Source organism: Seriola lalandi, unplaced genomic scaffold, assembly GCF_002814215.2.
Source record: "Seriola lalandi dorsalis isolate HSWRI2012SDOR001 ecotype SW California unplaced genomic scaffold, Sedor1 jcf7180002054932, whole genome shotgun sequence".
In the NCBI taxonomy this organism is placed as follows: Eukaryota; Metazoa; Chordata; class Actinopteri; order Carangiformes; family Carangidae; genus Seriola; species Seriola lalandi.
The window spans coordinates 437,596-455,955 of record NW_019525484.1 but is presented as its reverse complement, the minus strand read 5'-3'; the positions used below and the strand labels follow the sequence as shown (position 1 = coordinate 455,955).

The 18,360-nt window shown below is 42.5% G+C and overlaps 1 protein-coding gene across 1 annotated transcript in view; it reads left to right on the top strand.

Annotated features, from left to right (window-relative positions):
• The window catches only part of pcbp4 (poly(rC) binding protein 4), a gene marked incomplete at its 5' end in the record, with an annotated part of 16,230 nt that extends 6,046 nt beyond the window's left edge, over positions 1–10,184 (top strand). Inside the window, 2 exons of the mRNA XM_023393262.2 lie at positions 2,699–2,868; positions 7,610–10,184. Coding sequence (XP_023249030.1) covers positions 2,699–2,868; positions 7,610–8,045 — 606 coding nt within the window. The remainder of the gene's footprint in view (positions 1–2,698; positions 2,869–7,609) is intronic.
• Between the last annotated feature and the right edge of the window lie 8,176 nt (positions 10,185–18,360).

Here is an 18,360-nt window from a genome sequence, read left to right as displayed (position 1 = left end):
GGTTTAGTTTGATGTGACTTCAAGTGGAGGATCTGACACCAGAACCTGCCTCGGCTCCTGGAGGACTTGATCCCCAACCGGGTCTACTAGTCCCTGTTAGAGAAACACATTTAAAAAGAAATGAAAGTAGACGCTTCTGTACAGGTGAGGAGGACTCACTGAAGGTTTGATGAAGATGATCAGTCACCGGATCTGTACCCGGTTTAACGCCCTTGCGAGATGTTGGAGCGACGTGTTGGAGCCATCACCATCAAAACACCGGAGTCGAGAGCGTCCTTTGGAAGACCGGTGTTTACCCCTCCGGTGGAGACGGGGAGAATCCGCGATGATCCACTTGAGTCTTGATTTTCAGGGCGCTTGACTCGACTCAGATCTGAGCACTGATGACTCGGACTCGGACTGGGACTCGACTCTTCTTTGGTGACGCAGACTTGGACTCAGACTCGATTAGTCGGGACTGAAGACTCGAGGTTTAGTGACTCGACTGCAACACTGCTGGAGACCAAAACAAACACTTCGGTTAAGGAATTAGGGAAAGATTGTGGGTTTGTGTTCCATGTGTTTTGTGTTTCAAGTCACTGTTGACTCTTTCAACATGTAACCAAGACAACCATATTTCCCCCTAACCTTTCCCACGTGCTGAGAGCGCCTAAACGAAACCACAAAAACGCTAAACGTACTTGGCCCACAAGCCACTTTCTGAAAGGTTCCTGTCCCTGGATTCTGCTTAATGCTTCTAAAAACTGTTGCCGTTTTCTATAATTGCAGCTGAAGCAGCGCGTGGCGTCGAACAGACACGTTTCCTCTGGATGGTTTTGATCCGACTGTGTTGTTGCTTACGGCGCCGCACGACCGGCGGAGACACGTCTATATTTCCTTCTTTGTAGTTCACAAGATTGTCTGTGTTTTCTCATCTTGACAGAACGAACTCTGAATATTTAAATCAAGCAATAACTTCACTGTGATCGCAAGAAAAAAGAAATTAATTAGTAGAAAGAGAATGAAATTTCCCCGTCATTACAAGTCATTAACCTAAAACAAATCATTTCCCTGTGAAGCGAAGTATTACAACCGTTCTTACCATCTTTTAACTTTCATTATAAGTAAACAAATAATTAAGTGTAAATACTGAAGTTAATTAACATTATATGTTTTTTAATATGATGGATTTGAAGTTAATGAGCCGTAATGAGGGTTAATTAGCTGTTTTTGCCGATTCTTTACACCACACTGCCCTTATGGAGCTCAGAAAAATATACCATTGTTATTCTGTTTAAATTGGATTATATTAAGATTCTCTCTCATTATATTCCTGTCACGTCTAATAATATTTAAGTCATTTAAATGTATGTTGTTTCAGAGCAGAGAAAAGTGATGACTAACAGACTTTATGTTGCGGAGTCATTCAGATTTATTGTTCTGTCGGAGGTCTTGCTGTTTTATTTCAACTCTCAAATTTCCTTGCCGTTATTTTCAGTCTTTGTGTTTCGTTATTATCAAGTTTCTGTCTCGTCTGTGCAAAAAGACACGAGGTCAACGGTGCAACCTTCGCACGCAGGAGCTAACGAGGCATGTTTACGATCCGAGCTGACACGACAGTAAATATCAGTCTGTTGTTACGGTGACACCTACTGTACGACAAAACCCCCGCTGGGCCTGGTGTAGACACACACACACACACACACACACACGCACGCACACACAAAGCTGCTGGCAGGCAGACGTGTCAGAGCTCACCACCTGTTGCTATTTCGTATTTTTAGATAGGAAAAGATAACAAGATGGATGGATGGATGGATGAAGAGGCTGGAAAAAATAAAGGACAGAGATAGAGGTGGTGTAGGTGTGAGTTCACAAGGTCCGACACCAGCAAAGAAAAAAAAGAAGTTAATGACATTTTCTGTAGCTTGTTCTCTTGTGTTGGGCGTTGAGACTGCGTTGGTTCAGCTCCGTCTCTCACTTCAGTTTTGATGCATTCAGGGGGGGTTCCTAATATTCTGTCCACCTCCGTCTATGGTCAGAAAGTATTCACTTCCTCCTCAGTAAAAGCGCTGACGCCAGACTGGAGAAACACTCCGTTACAGCAAAGTCAAAAATATCTGAGTATAATCGGGAAAATGTTCATAAAGTATTAAAAGGTAAAAGTATTTAATGCAGAAAATCTGTTTTACTGAATTTACTCATATATACCTCAAACTTCCTCCTAATTATTCAAATTAATTCAAACTATTAAAAGTAAAAGCTGGAAGCATGAAACGTTTTTTAAATGAAAATTAAATTAAATGCTTGTCAAAATAGTCGCCAGTCATTAATTGACTCATCGTTTAAGTTGTACTAGTATCTACCACTGGATTAGCAGTTTAGTTTATGACAAAGTATATGCAAATATCTTAATTTGTAAAGTAAGTGAACTAGTGTCCAGGAAGTCTTCGTCAATGAGCCAAATACACAGACCATGACACAGACAACATGGAGTCGTTCATGTTGTTAAAGGGGCACTCATCTTCTGTGACTGTAATCTCATCGCTCAGTTAGTGAGTTAGTTAGTTATTGATTCAGTTAGTTAGTTAGTTAGTTAGTTAAATATCTCAACTATTAGGACAGATGAAAGATAGAAGACGGTACAACGCTGCTTCATGGGAATGTTCTCTAATCTTCTGAATCGTCTGTCTCACCCCCCCACCCCCACTCCTCACAGCTGATTGGCTCAATCATCGGTCGCCAAGGCACCAAGATAAATGAGATCCGGCAGGTGTCGGGGGCTCAGATCAAGATCGGCAGTCAGATCGACAGCACCAGCGACCGCCACGTCACCATCACCGGCACGCCGATAGCCATCAACCTGGCGCAGTACCTGATCACTTCATGGTAAGTATCAACGCCGCGGGGGAGTGTCTGCAGAAAATAGACCAAAATATTTTACTTTACAGTCAGAACTGCTGAATTACATGCGACACGATCCAGATTTCTGTCTCAGTAACTTTTCCATGAGAGGAAATTTAGTTCTTCTGCTTCTTGGGTCAGTATTTTGTTTTTGGGGTTATTTTTTTTCCATTTTCAACTCTGGTAGCTTTTTTTTAAATGAATCACAGATAAAAAAAAACACAGTGGAGATCACAGAGAAAACTGCTTTCTTCCTCAAAATCATTATGTTCAGTCATTTCATACGCCGAATAACTGAGAACACAGGACCGGATCAAAGCCGCCGCGGACGCAAAAACCCTCACAAGTCAATTACTGCTTCAGTGCAAATCTTCATATTAATAATAATCATCATGTGCATCATGAATTTCATCATGAACACGAATTTATTTATTTTCATAGTGTTGCAACTTCATTGACAACAACACACAGTCACAGTCATAGAACCAGATAGAAAAGAGTATTAAGCCTTCTGCTTTGTGAGAGACTCAGACTCCTCCTCCTCTCTTCTGATTGGCTCACCGACCTGTTGTTGCTAGAGCTGCAGAGAGAAGCCTGAGAGAGGAGATGTAAAACTACACTGAGATGGTTTTTGGTTCTTTAAAAACCACAAATATATCTTATGGATCAAACACTTCAAATAAAACACAGGAAAAGTGTAAAATATGGAGCTTTTAACCTTTTTTATTTTACCGTAGCATAAATTCACTCTTCTGCACAGTGCATGCATCGTGAAGTAGGAAGTGTCACCTGAAAAAATCATTACATGATAAAAAGAAATGAAGCTGTACATCAGAAGTACAGATCAAGTAAGTCCCTCCTTCACTGAGCCATTTAATCGTGGCTGTGAATGTGAGCGACATGAGATACAGACTGTCGGGGAGACTTTAATTCAAGTTACCACCACCATGAATATGCAAATTCATGATTGGACTCTGGATGAAATTGATATTTCACTTACCAGTCATCGTGCCGCTGACAGTGGGGAGAAATCACACACACACACACACACACACACACACACACACACACACACACACACACACACACACAGTGTAAAGCAAATGTAAGGATGGGTCAGCCTCATTCAGTCTGAAATGTCAGGTCATCCAAGGTGACAATGACGCTGAAGTGTCCATGACAAATCTGCTCTTTTCCATTATATATATTTTTTTTTTTTTTTTAAATCAGTATCCACAAAGCTTCTTCCATCTGCTTCCTCTGTCGGCCGGGTCTCCCACCAGCTGACCGCAGAGCAGCAGCTAGATTCACTCCTGTCTCTTTGGTAGATAGTTGAGCTGCACTTCGGCAGGAAATATATCACCTCTCACTCCACTACATGTTTCTGACAGCTGCAGTTACCAGTTTGTTTCGCATGGTTTCAATAAAATAACTGTCGGAGGCCCAAAGACAGCCTCAGATTTATCTACTGACCTTTTGGAGGGGCTTGACCACTAACCTCACTAACACTGTGTATACAGTAAACCAGAGGTCACTAAAAGGGGGGCCGTGGTCCAGATATGGACGCAGACAGACTGTCGAAGTGTCGGAGCCATATTGTCTGACAGTTGTCTGTTTGACAGATTTTCTTCCCCCGGTTCGTTTCCTGCAGTAAAGATGTCAGGAGACGCTGTGAACTCGTTTTCACTCCTGAATTTTTCTTTCCCTCGTTGCAGCAAAACACGAAACCTTCAGAAACTTCTGCAGGTTGAAACTGGACGAACCAAAAACTTTCAGCGCCGAAAGACAAACAGACTGAAAACTAGGCTTGGGAGATATTCTTATTTTAATAATGTCCAGCCCAAATATCATGATATATATTATTGCGTTATTACAATATCATTGCAATATACGATATTATCATGATATATGATATTTCATTATTTTTTTTTATATTATGAAAAATATTGCATATGGTGGGAAATATTGCAATATTTGATATTATCGAATATCGGCCCAAGCCTACTGAAGACGATTACTACCCTAGCAACATTACCGCTACAAACAACCCACAATGCAACACTCTCTGTCGAATACGATGATGGTGTGAACATGTAATTGTCTCGTCCCCGAATTTAAGACGACTCCAACTTTTTCAAATCTGACTTCCAGATGGAAACATCATCTGATATTCAGGCCACTACAGTATATTGATTTATATTATGTTGAAATGATTTAACACTTACCTTCTATGACGCAGACGCACGACTTCACCCTCTCCTGTTCTGGAGCGCTCAGAACGGTTGCGTTCGCGTTCGCTTTGTGCGGCTGTGGCAGTGACAAATGGAGGATGACCGCTCTGATCTGAACGTGACTCCCTTTTATCTGCTGTTGATTATTCATGCCTCGGAGCGCGCTCCCTGCGGACCTTCGCGTGCAATCAGGGAAGCTGTCAGGAACAAACGCTCCCACCACAGTGTGGAGAGAAGGGGGGGAAGAAGAAGAAGAAGAAGAAGCCACAGCTTGAATAGATGCAAGAAATGTTTCCAATCACTCAGTCATTGGGCCGAACAGTTCATTTGCTTACATGCTACACTGATATCTGTGTTAGCTTATTATATCTAAAATTATAACGAGATCTTACAGCAGCTTCAGTTCAGCTACTGTGTAAAGATCAGTGTGACAGTTTCCTGTTGTGTTCATCTTGAATTCCAGCTTCTTTCTTTTTATAAACAGCTCTGTTTCGCCCTTCTTTACCTCTTGAACATCAGTCCCGCTGTCTTTAAACGCAGCTTGTTGAGAAACAGGAAGTGACACAGTTTGGCAGAAGCTGTAAATGTCAGTGTCGCTTGCAGAGGGTGAGGCAAATTAATGTGTGTTACAGAAGGAAAAAAAAAATCTTGACAAGCTGTGTCCTAAAATGCCGTTTACACTCGATATTAAGATGTGAATGTGTATGAGGGGAATATGTACAGTAATGGATGGTGTAAGTGCACATGCACCACATCTGGAGGTGGTGTGGCTCGTATCCAAAGCAAAGCCTTCTCCATCTGCAAAGGAAAACTCCATATAGCAGCATTACTAATCTGATCTGCATATGGAAACCAATCAGTCGAGATGCAAGAGTAATTAATTATCCAGGTGTTGTCAATATGCAGATAATGTGTCCAGATAACAGGTTGCATGTTAATACCAGGTGTGTTTGGGTGTTTAAATGTACAGTATTTTAGAGAGCTGAAGTTCCATCATCACTCTGAGAGGAAACATGAGACTCGACTGGCTGCTGCACTGCTGCTCTTTACTGCCAGTAAAATCCCAAATGAAGATCTTTAGCATTCAGCAGCTACAGCTCCCTTTAGGTTTCGGTAGCACGCCTCGGGCTAACGCTACATTCATACACATACAGATGCAAAGTAGTGAGCAGGTTCTGGCATTTTACTGCAGCTGTAGCTCTGTGGGTTTGTTGAGCATGTCCTTTACATGATCTGCTGCGACAGTAGTATCTGTATGTTATGTTTCAGATATGAGCGATGCTGCCAGTAAACAGTAGTTCAAAGTTTTATTAGTTACACACCAAGGTACAATGAACGGTGAGCCAAGGATGAAATGAGGGTCGGACTAATCAGCAGGGAGACTGCAAAACTTCAAAACTGCAAAAAAATCAATAAATAAATAATAATGTTTTTTTGCTGTTATGAAAAATAATAATTTCAAATTGATCAAATATCGGCCCAAGCTGATTGCAAAGTTGTTTTCTGATGTATCCTCCCGCAGCTGTTGGTTTCTTGACAAACCTTCTACATTGTGCTAAGTGTCGTTGAATCTGTTTTCACTACAGTAATGACGCCCGGGAGAGCGGGAGCGATCTGCACGGCCGTCCCGTGTCTGCGCTGGGAGGGAACTCTGTAAACAGCTCTGGCCTGGTTTGTCTCCCGCGTTGCATCAGAGGAGATGTGCATATGAAGTTGAGCTTTTCTCGACTTTCCCCCGCGGCGTCGCTGGGGTCGGCCTCTTCAAATCTCTGTAGCTCGGCAAGAGGCGGCGAGCTGCGGCGACAGGCCCCACTCAGAGTGAAGAGCAGCCGTTTTGCCTTTAACATCATTTTATTTTATCTTGGTTAAAATTCTCATGTTGTTAAATGTTGCCGTCCAGTCCAAACGCACGGAGCTAGTAGCACAGATGCTAACCGTCTGCGTGGAGTGGGACTTCAGCTCTCTAAAACGATAAATGGGTTGTTTGTGGTATAGAAGGTTTTTTTATGCTTCTTCATCATCTTCATCATCTCTGACAAAGCTTTCATCCTAATATATCTATAATGGTTTTGTTCCCTCCTCCCTAAGCCCCCTCCCAAGCCATCACCCCAACTTATACAGCACACCCCCCATCCGTACAGCGAACTCCCCTACAATAATCTGTTGCAACCTCCAGCAAAACACACCTGTCTTATGATTTTAGTTTTGTCAAATTTCCTTTGTTTCATTTTTACTCTCCAAAATATCCTCTTTGTTTTCCTGTTAATTTTCCTTTTTTGGTTTTTACTCTTGATTTCTTTAACATGTCTTTTATTTAACCCTCTAACCCTTCTCCATCCAAAAATCCCTCTTCCTTACCCCTCTCCCCTTCCCTCCACCCTCCGTCCCCTCCCTTCCTTCCACCTCCTCTCCCGACCTCTTCCTCCTTCCTTCCCTCCCTCCCTCCCTCCTTCCTTCCTTCCCTCCCTCCTTCCCCCGTACCTCCCCTCCTCCAGTTTAGAGACCGCCAAATCCACCGCCCAGTCCTCCTCCATGCCGTCTCCCGTTGACCTGACCATGAGCTTCACCCAGCCCGCCCCCCCTGCCTCTGCCTCGTCCTCCTCCTCCTCCCCCCTGGCAGCGATGGGCGCCACACTGTCCCACGCTCCCATCCTGGGCGCTCCCTACGCCCTCCCACTCTCCAGCCTCCTGGGAGTGAAATCCATCCCCTACCTGGCACTCTCCACCCCTCCCGCCTCAGCAGCAGCGGCGGCGGCGGCGGCAGCGGCCATCGGGGCTCCCATGTTGCAGGGCTCAATGCCCACGGCGGCAACGGCGGGCGTCCCGGTTCAGGCTCATGCGGCGGCAGCTCTGGCGTCCTACACGGCCAAGATCTCATCCTCAGCCAACGGGATGAAGAAGCCAGAGAGACAGAAGTTTGCTCCGTACTAATGAAGGAGGAGGAATCTGCATCACTGAGGTAGCTCCTGCGCTGGTGTTCAGATGGACAGGGCAGTTTTTCATTTCCTGCTTTTACTCTTTACTCTTTTATTCCTCTGTCTCTCTCTCGTTCTACTGTTTCTTTCTTGGCCTCTCTTTCTCTCTCCTCCAATTTTCTTTAAAACTGTCAAAGTGGGATCAGTGGAACATGTTTGATTTCAGATAGGGCCGCAACATCATCCATGGAGGCCATGCACAGCAGCAACACACTGGGTTTTCCCATGGTGCAGTGGTTGTGGTAGTGTGGCGTGTTGGAGGTGCCACAGTAAGAGTCTGTTCAGCTCAATGCGGCTCGTTCTGTTCGTGCTGTTCCTGCCTGCAAATCGTTTTTTTACTGAAGGATGGCACCTTTAACTTGGGGATAAATACACTGCATTTCCTGTAACCTCTTCACAATAAAAGCCTCCCACTAAAGTTTTAATGTGAAGCCAGGCCACAAATACCAAAGACAGGCTTCGAAACAGTGTCACCAGTATTATATAGTTCATTCAGTTTATTTTTTAACATCAAAATGTCCAGCTCACAAAAATTATTCAAACCTGAAAAGTATTTATCTATGTTACAGGTTTTGCAGTGAAAGTTAATATTGGCCAATACACAATATTTGATTTTTTAAACTCAAAATATCAATATTGGTATCAGCCTTACAAATCCTGCATTGGTCGGGGGAAAGTAACTGAACACGGCTCTGACTCGGCTGAAATATGAAAGTACGAGCAGAAACTTCAAACTGCAGAGACTCAGGTAGAAGCTACACGTCACCACAACTTGGCTCGGCACGGCGCGGTCAAAGCAGGGCGACCCCGCACTCGTGGAAAAACCCCCCAAAAACAGCTAAAGAGCAGCTAAATGGACAAAACTGTAATTCCTCAGTGACTCGGAAACCTACAGAAAGAGAAGTCGTCATTATTCCCTCTGTGAATTCATAACAAACAGCCACAATTAATAACTCCAAACCCGCTGATAACTGATCCCGGTTAAAGGGAGGAACTCTCGGTGTGACGCCGCGCCGCAGTGGCTCTCATCGTGGGTGATGACAGAGGTTCAGATGTTCATGCTGATCCCCGTCTAAGCTCCACGTGGACAAAATTAATTAAAGAACAAATAGAAGATGGAGAATAATAATGAGCATTTGTTTTTGTGACAGGACACAAACGTCAGACGTCTCAGTTTCCTGACGTGTGTTCAGAGTTCATAATTATCCTGCAGCAGGTGTGAGATTTTTTTTTGACTTTTCATTTCTCGGTGGTGATTTAAAAAAAATAGAAAATAAAAAAAAAAAATTTAAAAATGTGCACAAGCAGACAATCCTGTACAGTAGCTTTGTAAGGCTGATGGATCACTACACGCAGCGGCCGCGCCGCTTCACGTCTTTACGTGTTCGTTCGGCATCGGTTTATGCGTCACAGCTGCACGTTTTCCGTGCGGACGTGAACTTGTCTATAACAAACCACTCAGGGTCGCTGACTCCTCTCGACTTTCCACTTGTAGATAAGCGGTCTACAGCGCAGCCATAACTCACAAAGTCGGCCTACGTGTCACGGTGTGCGTCAGCTTCTGCGTCCCCTTTGCATGGGCGATGGTTTTTGGGGGAAATCGTGGGAAGCTGATTTTCTAACTCGGACTCAGACAAACCCGTGGATGGCTTCGTGTCTCTGTGTGCAGCCTCATTCAGGGTGTCAGCTGCGTCTTCTCTAAAGAGGGGAAATACACTTCCTCCAGGACTGAAATATATGAGAACAAATATTTATATTATTTAGTAAATGAACACTTTGGCCTGAGGTGAGCTTCCTCCCATGCTGAGTACAACCCCGGGCAAGGTCTGCCAATCAAAAGGGTTAAATTCAGATCGTAGTTGTTAAGATTATATTCAAGGGGAGGGTGAGGGCGATGAAATGATGAGGGATTTGACCTGAGAGGTGTTTCATAAAGAAGCAACAGGGAATGTTTGGTTTGCATTAGCAGTTAGCGCTGCAGCATTAACAGCTCTGATATGTTTGTACAGCAGTGACCGCTGTAACCACTGATGCTGACGTCTGTTAGACACTAAGAACAGAAACTGAACTCATAACAGCCGAGATTCAGATACAAGCTACAAAAGATAAATACAAAGACAAATAATAACAATAATTAATATCTATTTGTCAATCTATTTGTTATTTTTTAAACAATCTGGTGACAGTGGCGAGGACGCTATCAGCTTCTAATGGCAGGAAGCTAGTCATGAGAGCAGTAGCTGCACGCACGCACACACACACACACACACACACACACACACACACACACACAGGTAATTACACAGTAAGTGCTACTCGTGTCAGAAGAATGTGATAAATCTAACAAGTACCACAAACAGAGTTGTGTTCACAGCGCGGCAGTAAAGAGGAACGTTCGGGGAGAAAACTCTGTGTTTCAGTCTGACAGGTTAATTTGTAACGCTGGTTCAGTCCGGAGGTGAAACTTCGGCCTGACCAGGACCAGGCTCGTCCCGGAGGGTCCAGTCCCCAGGTAACTTAGGTCAAGCGAGTGGCCACCTGAGAGACGAAACTCAGGGCAACACAGATCCCAGGAAATGTACTGTGATAATTTAGTACATTTTAAAAGATGTGGATGTGGATTAAGAGTTATTAAGACAATCTTAACCTTCCTATGATATATGCCGGTTTAACAGTCAACCAGTTGGAGCGCTAATTAAAGAAATATTTCATAAATTCATATATTACATGTATTTTACGACAGAGTGTTCAGGCTAAAAAAGACATCTGAAATTTTGAGAATAAAATCATAATATTACAAGAATAAAAGTTGTAAGATTACAAGAATAAAAGTCATAATATTACAAGAATAAAAGTCGTAATATTTCAAGAATTAAAAATGTAAAATATTAATATTAAGGAAATTACAAGCAACCAATCAAACGGGTGAGAGGACAGTCAGTGGCAGCCTGAGCTGCTTCTGGCAGCTGCTGATTGTCTGTCTCACAATAGAATCGACTCTGATGAGCTGATGAGCCAAAAGATGAAGTTTCTCCTTATTTGTGAAACGTAAAGTAGAACTTTACAGGATGCTCCACGTTCCTCATTTTATTTTATTCTCAAAATTACGACTTGTAATTTCAGATTTTTTTTTCCTCAGTGTGGCCCTAATACTCCTCCTTGTGTTTGATTATCTATTAATGATGATTAAAGGTGATTTCCCTTCTTTTTAGGAGCCCACTGTTAAACACGCTGTAAAACTGCACACAGAGATGAAAAATAAAAACGTGTGTTTGACTCTGATTACACGGGGAAAAAAAAGTAAAATTCAGCAGAATTCACCTTCGGTTTCCCAGCAGCTCTTTGAGTGTGAACATCCACCACACCCTCATTTTCCAATAATCCCACTTTTCCATCCCTCACTCTTCTTCCCGACTGGTTTTCGCAGCTCTGCCCTGATCAGAGCGCCTGTCCGGACGTCCGCCGGGTGTTTGTTTGTAGCTACTGTCTGATGATGATACTGATGTTTAAGGTTATTTGGGCCACAAAGCCTGTAAAAGCCATAGAGACTATCCAGCTTCTCCCTCCCCGTCTGTTTCCCGCTCTCTTTTTGTCCCTTATTCTATTGTATACTCTCATATTTATTGACTAATATGAAATATTCCCTCAGAGTTTATATCACTGGTCACTAACACTGAGCTGAACAACTCGGCTTTTGTATACAATGATGTCTACTTGTATAGGACTCTTTCCCTTTCTGCTTCCTGTCTGTTTTTCTTCTTCTTTAGTGTCAGGATTTGTTGTATAAAAGTTTTTTAAAACATACAACAAAATTTAAAAATGTCTCCTTTTTTTTTTTTTGCGTTAACAGTCTGTATTTGTTTGCATTCACAATTCTCATTTGAAATGTGTTGTTTAAATTATTTTTTAACTTATTAAAAAAAAAAAGATTATTACATTTACAGTTTTAGAAGAAAAAATGTTTCTTTTTTTCCAACATGGCTGCAGGTAAATACTGTAAAAAAAAAAATGTACTTGAGTTTGTTTTTTTTGTTTGGTTTTTTTTTGGGTTTTTTTTTTAGTTGTGTGAAAAAAGTTAACATTGTTTTAGGAAAAAAAAAAAAAAAAAATTCACTGTAACATTAATGCTAATAACCAGATGTTTTTGTTAGATAGAAGAGTAGTGTTTTCACTTGTGAGCTGAAACTGGACATTTTACCACACACACACTTTCAGACTTGGGAACATGTGTTTGTGAATGTCTGCCCTGCTTCTCAACTCCTCGGCCACAGAACTACAGTAGAGTAGAACTAGCCGACCACTTCCTGGACACCTGTAGAAGGTGACACATAGAATATGACCACAGGTAATTCATATTACCCGACACAGATTCGAGAAAAGGCCTGCGGTCGACAGTCCAGCGCTGCCGCCCTGCTGTACTCTGGTGACTGATGGAGGATTATAAAGGAACAGGGTTCAGTCTATTTGTTGTAGCTCTGTGGCAGAGGCGGTCCTCTGTGTGTGAAAGTAGCAAGCTATGTTTGTTTTACTTTATTTTATTATTGTTTTTATTTTTTTCAAACTGAACTGATGCTCAGCGCGGTTTTTACTGTCCTTGCCAGAGTGTCAGAGACTAATGCTGCATGTTTGCTTGGCCTCACTAACACACACACACACACACACACACACACACACACACACACACACACAGACAGGCCTCGGTCGTTGCACTGACCCCCTCTTCACTGACAGTGTGAACTAAAAGCAATACTAAACAGCCGGATGAGTAGCTACACACTGCAGAGCAACAGTGGCAGGCAAATATACGTGTGTGTACAAAGACATTAATATTTAACTCGATGGGTTGTTGATGCATAGAGTTTCTCTGTTCCTTCTGTTTGTTTTTAAAAATAATTTTAATGACGATGTGGTATATTAAACAAGCTCACTTATTTTTATAAAGTCAGATAACCTTGTTGATGAACTGAACTGTGGACACCGTGTTCAATCACGCCACTCATCCGTCCTCTCCACACTCCACACCATGTTTTCATTTCACTCTTACTTTTTCTTTCTTCTTTTTTATTTTCCACTTTCTGGCCATCGTCCACGTCCATGTGTCCTCCGACCATTTGCATGAGTCTGACTTGAATTGATGTCTATGCAAAAATCATCTCTGTGAGGTTCAGCTCAGTGATCCGTGCGGTGGGTTCACCTGGAGGCTGTGCTGGTGCGTGTGAAGTGCAGCTGAAATGAAAGGGCTACGGTCGACTACGGGTCTGACTCGCAACGCATCTGTCCTCAAGATCAGTTCATGATTAGTTCACTATAAAGTCCCAAAACAATACGCACATCTGATCCTGGTCCAATCTGGTTCGAGAAAGTGTAACTGCAGAATGTGACGTGAAGAGATCCTCTAGAGAGAAGACGTCTCACTCTGTCTCAACCAGTCCTCCGTCCTCCAAGAGACAAGTTCCACTTTGTCCTTTTTTATCAAATTACTCACAGAATTAATATTAATTAAGTGGAAGATGATCAGACCGCTAGAGAGGGACGGTCAGCGCTACATGAATGTTTTTCTGACTCATGAAATAACCTGCTGTGCTATAACAGGTGGTGAAACCAAAAAAAAAAAAAGTTTTAATTTATTCACAGCAAAATTAACAAGACTCTGGGACTTTGTGACACAGACAGACTTTAGCTCAAGCCCAACCTGCTGTTGAGGAAAACGCAAATTCAAACTCAAAAAACAAGCGAAAAATCTCTCCTCGGGATGAATGTGTTGCGAGACTCAGACCCTCGGGGCAGTGGGACGGAGGTTTCAGCAACACTTCACAAGACTCTATCAAACATGGAGTGGAAATTTACTCTATAAAGATGCTCTCATTCCAAGTTGTACTACACACACACACACACACACACACACAGATAAACATAACAGAAATATACCCAAACACACATTCACCGGGAACCAACTGCTGAACGAAAGGAGCACGGTGATGAATATTGTATTGCACTCGAACATGAAAAATCCATTATGACGAGATATTCTCTACCGAGTATGAAGTACTACCATCTTTCTGTTTTAATTTCTGCTCTTTGTATATCAGCCTGATGTGTTTGTGATTCTCTGTTTTCTTTCCATTCATGCCATGTTCTAATAAATAAAACCCACACTGAAAAAAAAAAAAGAAGTGTTGACTGATTTATGTTTAATCTGGATGGTTGGTTTCAGAGCAGGAGAGGATATGACGTGATAGATGCGCAGTTTACCAGTAAAACGTGTGTGTGCCTGTTATTGCACACTGCAGATACCCGACTTTTAACTTTAATTATAGGCCAAATACCTGAGGGGGTGTTCTTCACTGTCATTATACAGCTGAGGAGCATGCAGGAGCTGTCTGCAGCAGCATCAAACATCACTGTGAACAACATCCCTACAGCTGTTTACAGCAGTTACCCAGCCAGAGAAAGTTTGTTTCCCCCAGTATCACGGACACATAAGCAGTAAAAAAAGAAAAAAAAAAACAGATTGTGGTGTAGGTGGACGTCTGCTGTTGTGATCACCTTGTGCATGAACCTCAGCGAAACATCCGACTGCTTCTGTGACATAATGTGCAGCGTGAAGGGAAATCAGACTTTCTGCTGCAGCAAACATCCACCGCTCTTCCTCCAGCAGCAGCTAATTAGATCAGCTTCCCACACACACACACACACACATATACACACACACACACACACACACACACACACACACACACACACACACACCTGGGATCAGCTGGTCATGCCGTGGTCACTGGTGTAGAATGTGCGTGTAAACATGTGTTTATCATGTGTGTGTGTGAATGTATAAAAATATAATATTATCATTTTTCTTCATCACACTGGAGACTTATTGGATTAGTTACACGTGTGTTCCTGAGCACCGGCTTATTATTGCAACATTTATTTCACTTATATCAGTTCATGCTGATGAATCAGTTTCTAAGATCAACAAATCTAAAATCTGGCAAATTAAATTTTTGCCGAAGAAGCAGAGATGAAACCAAAACACATTAGTTTGGATCAGATGGTCAGGACCACCACAGCCACTGTGCCAGTGAAACATGGAGGTGGGAGTGTGTTGATATTGGGCTTTGTGAGAGGAAAAGGTGAAGTACCAAAAGCTGCAGTTCCTCTAACGACCACTAGAGTCTGGTTCCAACACTGAGTCAGTCCCCATAGACTCCCATGTTAAAATGTCCGACTTTACAGCAGAAATAAACATGTTTACAGCCTGGTACAAAAACAGTTTTGGTCTCTAGAGCTAACTGTTTATATAACTCACCTGTTTACATTTCTATTAAGGCTTAAAGTTATGGAGAATTGAGGGCGTGGCCTCTTTGAGTGACAGGTGGGTGAGCGTATGCTTGGCACAAACCGGCACGCACCGAAGTCTCGGCTTCAAACGCGCCGCACTCGGATTAGCCGGGAGTCAGGCGCCGTCAAGATGGCGACAAAAAAAAAAAAAAAAGAAGCAAGAAACAGAAGAGCAGAGGAGAGAAAGGACGGAGATAAAAAAGTCAAATTAAATTTTGCTCTTAAGCTTATACAACAGATCTACCATACAAAATAACACATAAGCTTTGTCTGTCAGCTCTGAGTCACATCCACCGCTCTGCTCTCATGCTTTAGTTTCTGTCAGAGTCAGATTATCTTTGCAGTCGAGCAGCGCAGACTTTTCTAATCAATCAGCAATGTTCGCTGTGATGAATTACAAGAGTCTGCTGAGTGAACCCCATATCATACATAAACGAAAACATTTGCCGAATGCTTTGCTGTAAAAGTAAAGTTTAGAAACAGCGTGCGTCCTCTGCGGCTGATGGGAAGTGGGATACATCACATGCTGCTTTCTGCAAATCAAACACCACGCTGAAAGAGGATTCAAGTGATTATCCGACAGTTTTAGATGCTACGATTCGACACAGACGCGACTGCGCGCTCTCCTGCACCACAGTCGTGAACAGGCTGCAGCGTTCCTGCAGGATGTGTGAACGGCGAACAGACTTTTACTAAAACTGGTGGTGTTACCTTCACCACCCAGGAGCCGGGGGAAAAAAAACATAACTCGCTGTTATTGTGCCCTCTGGAGTCAAGTGTAATGATATTTCACACACTGACATGATGACTGATCACTTGCTTCAATAACACACACACACACACTTTGCACTGGTGGCGGAAAGAGTTCTGAGATCCTTCACTTTAAGCAGAAGTACTGATACGGTGGTTGAAAATATTCTGTCAGAAGTACAAGTCCTGCATTAAATCCTACTTAAAAACACAGTAGTACTATCAGCTTCATGTAGCTACAGTATTAGCAGTAAAAGTACTTTTTCCATTCTGTTGTAAAACTTCCCGAGGACCGATTCGATCTGACATTATTACTGTAACTATTAAAACTGTTAATACTGATGAATCGTCTACTGTTGTTGCAGGTGCAGCTGCTTTTAACTACTTTACATGCAGGTGGTTTAGTCAGAATCAGGAGAGTTGAACTTTGAAATGATGTTCAATTTGTCAAGGTTGTGTGAACACCAAGCAGCAACGTACGAGTCTGAGAAATGAAGAAAATACAAGAGTGACAAAAGCTGCAGTTCCTCTAACGACCACTAGAGTCTGGCTCCACAGACTCAGACTCCCATGATAAAATGTCCAACTTTACAGCAGAAATAAAGATGTTTTAGTCTTTATAGATAATTTCCTCCTTCATGACACCTGTTTATATAACTCACCTGTTTACATTTCAAAGTTTAATTGAGGGCGTGGCCTCTTTGAGTGACAGGTGGGTGAGCGTTTGCTTGCCACAGACCGGAGTTAGGGGGCGGGGTCAGTCACCGCCAAGATGGCAACAGCACAGCAGCTCACTCTGAGCTTCAGCAACCTGTGGGTGACGTCACGGAGGCTACATCCATCTTTATTTACAGTCTACGGTAAAGACTGGGTCCGCTACAGATCAAAACACATAAAGTTTTGTATTTTATAATCACAGCAGTAACTACAGCCGTCAGACAAATGAAGAAGTAAATAGTTACTTTCTCCACTGCTCTGCACGTACATATGACATATCAGTGATACATGCATTCTCTCCATGCTCCTCTTAATATACACATATAAATACCCAAGCAGCAAGTGTCTATCACACACACACACACACACACACACACACACACACACACACACACACTCCATGCATGCTGTGACGCACCCTCTCTATAAACACTGAGAGCCGCCTGCATGAGATGAAAGTGGGTCTTAGAGTAAGAGCTTAGAGATCAACAGCTGGTCATATATAACACACACACACACACACACACACACACACACACACACACACACACACACACACACACACACACTGTTCCAGCTAGTAATTCTGTGTATGCATGCATACATATTCGCTCTGTATGAAGCATGTCTGCGTGTCTTTACATGTCTGAGCAAGTGTTTGTATGTTTGTGTTAAAGTGTGTGCTTCTGCCTGCTTCATTTAGTGTGTGTGTGTGTGTGTGTGTGTGTGTGTGTGTGTGTGTGTGTGTGTTTGCCTTGCAGACACAAACATGACGTTGATCTACTGCTAAATGAACTGCTCTTGTCTCTTATGCTGCCCTCTCTTCAAAGACCACAACAAAAATACACACACACACACACACACACACACACACACACACACACACACACACACACACACACACACACACCTCACTGACCAAATAGATAAAGACAAGCTATTCGAGGAGTCAGTAATTACATGGATGCCGGTTCTCGCCTGTGTTTTAAACAACAATTAAAGCGGCTTGTTCATACGAGGATTCTCCACAGACAGCGGGCAAATCGACCGCTGGAGATAATGATACAGATGTCAGGTCTAACAACAGCAGAGGAAGACCTACAGCTGCGCTTGCTTCACATTTACTGGTGTATTCGTCTGTTTATTTCTGCGTTATATTAACAACCTGTGTTTTATCTTTAGACATGAGAAGGTTTCTCGCTGTCAGGAGCACGTACAGGAGTTTATGTTCCTAAGCACCATGTGTGCTTTAGAAAAAAGTTTTCATTTCATACATAACATTTATTTAGTTTTTCTTTTTTTAACCACTGCTCAGCAAAAAAATTATCCTCTAATGAAAAACAAACACATCAGTCACTTCTGATATTTGTATCAGAGGAAAAATGAAAGGTTTTTATGAATGAATGAATCTATTTATTTATTTAAACATGAAAAATAAAAGCAGATAAACAAGAATAACTAAC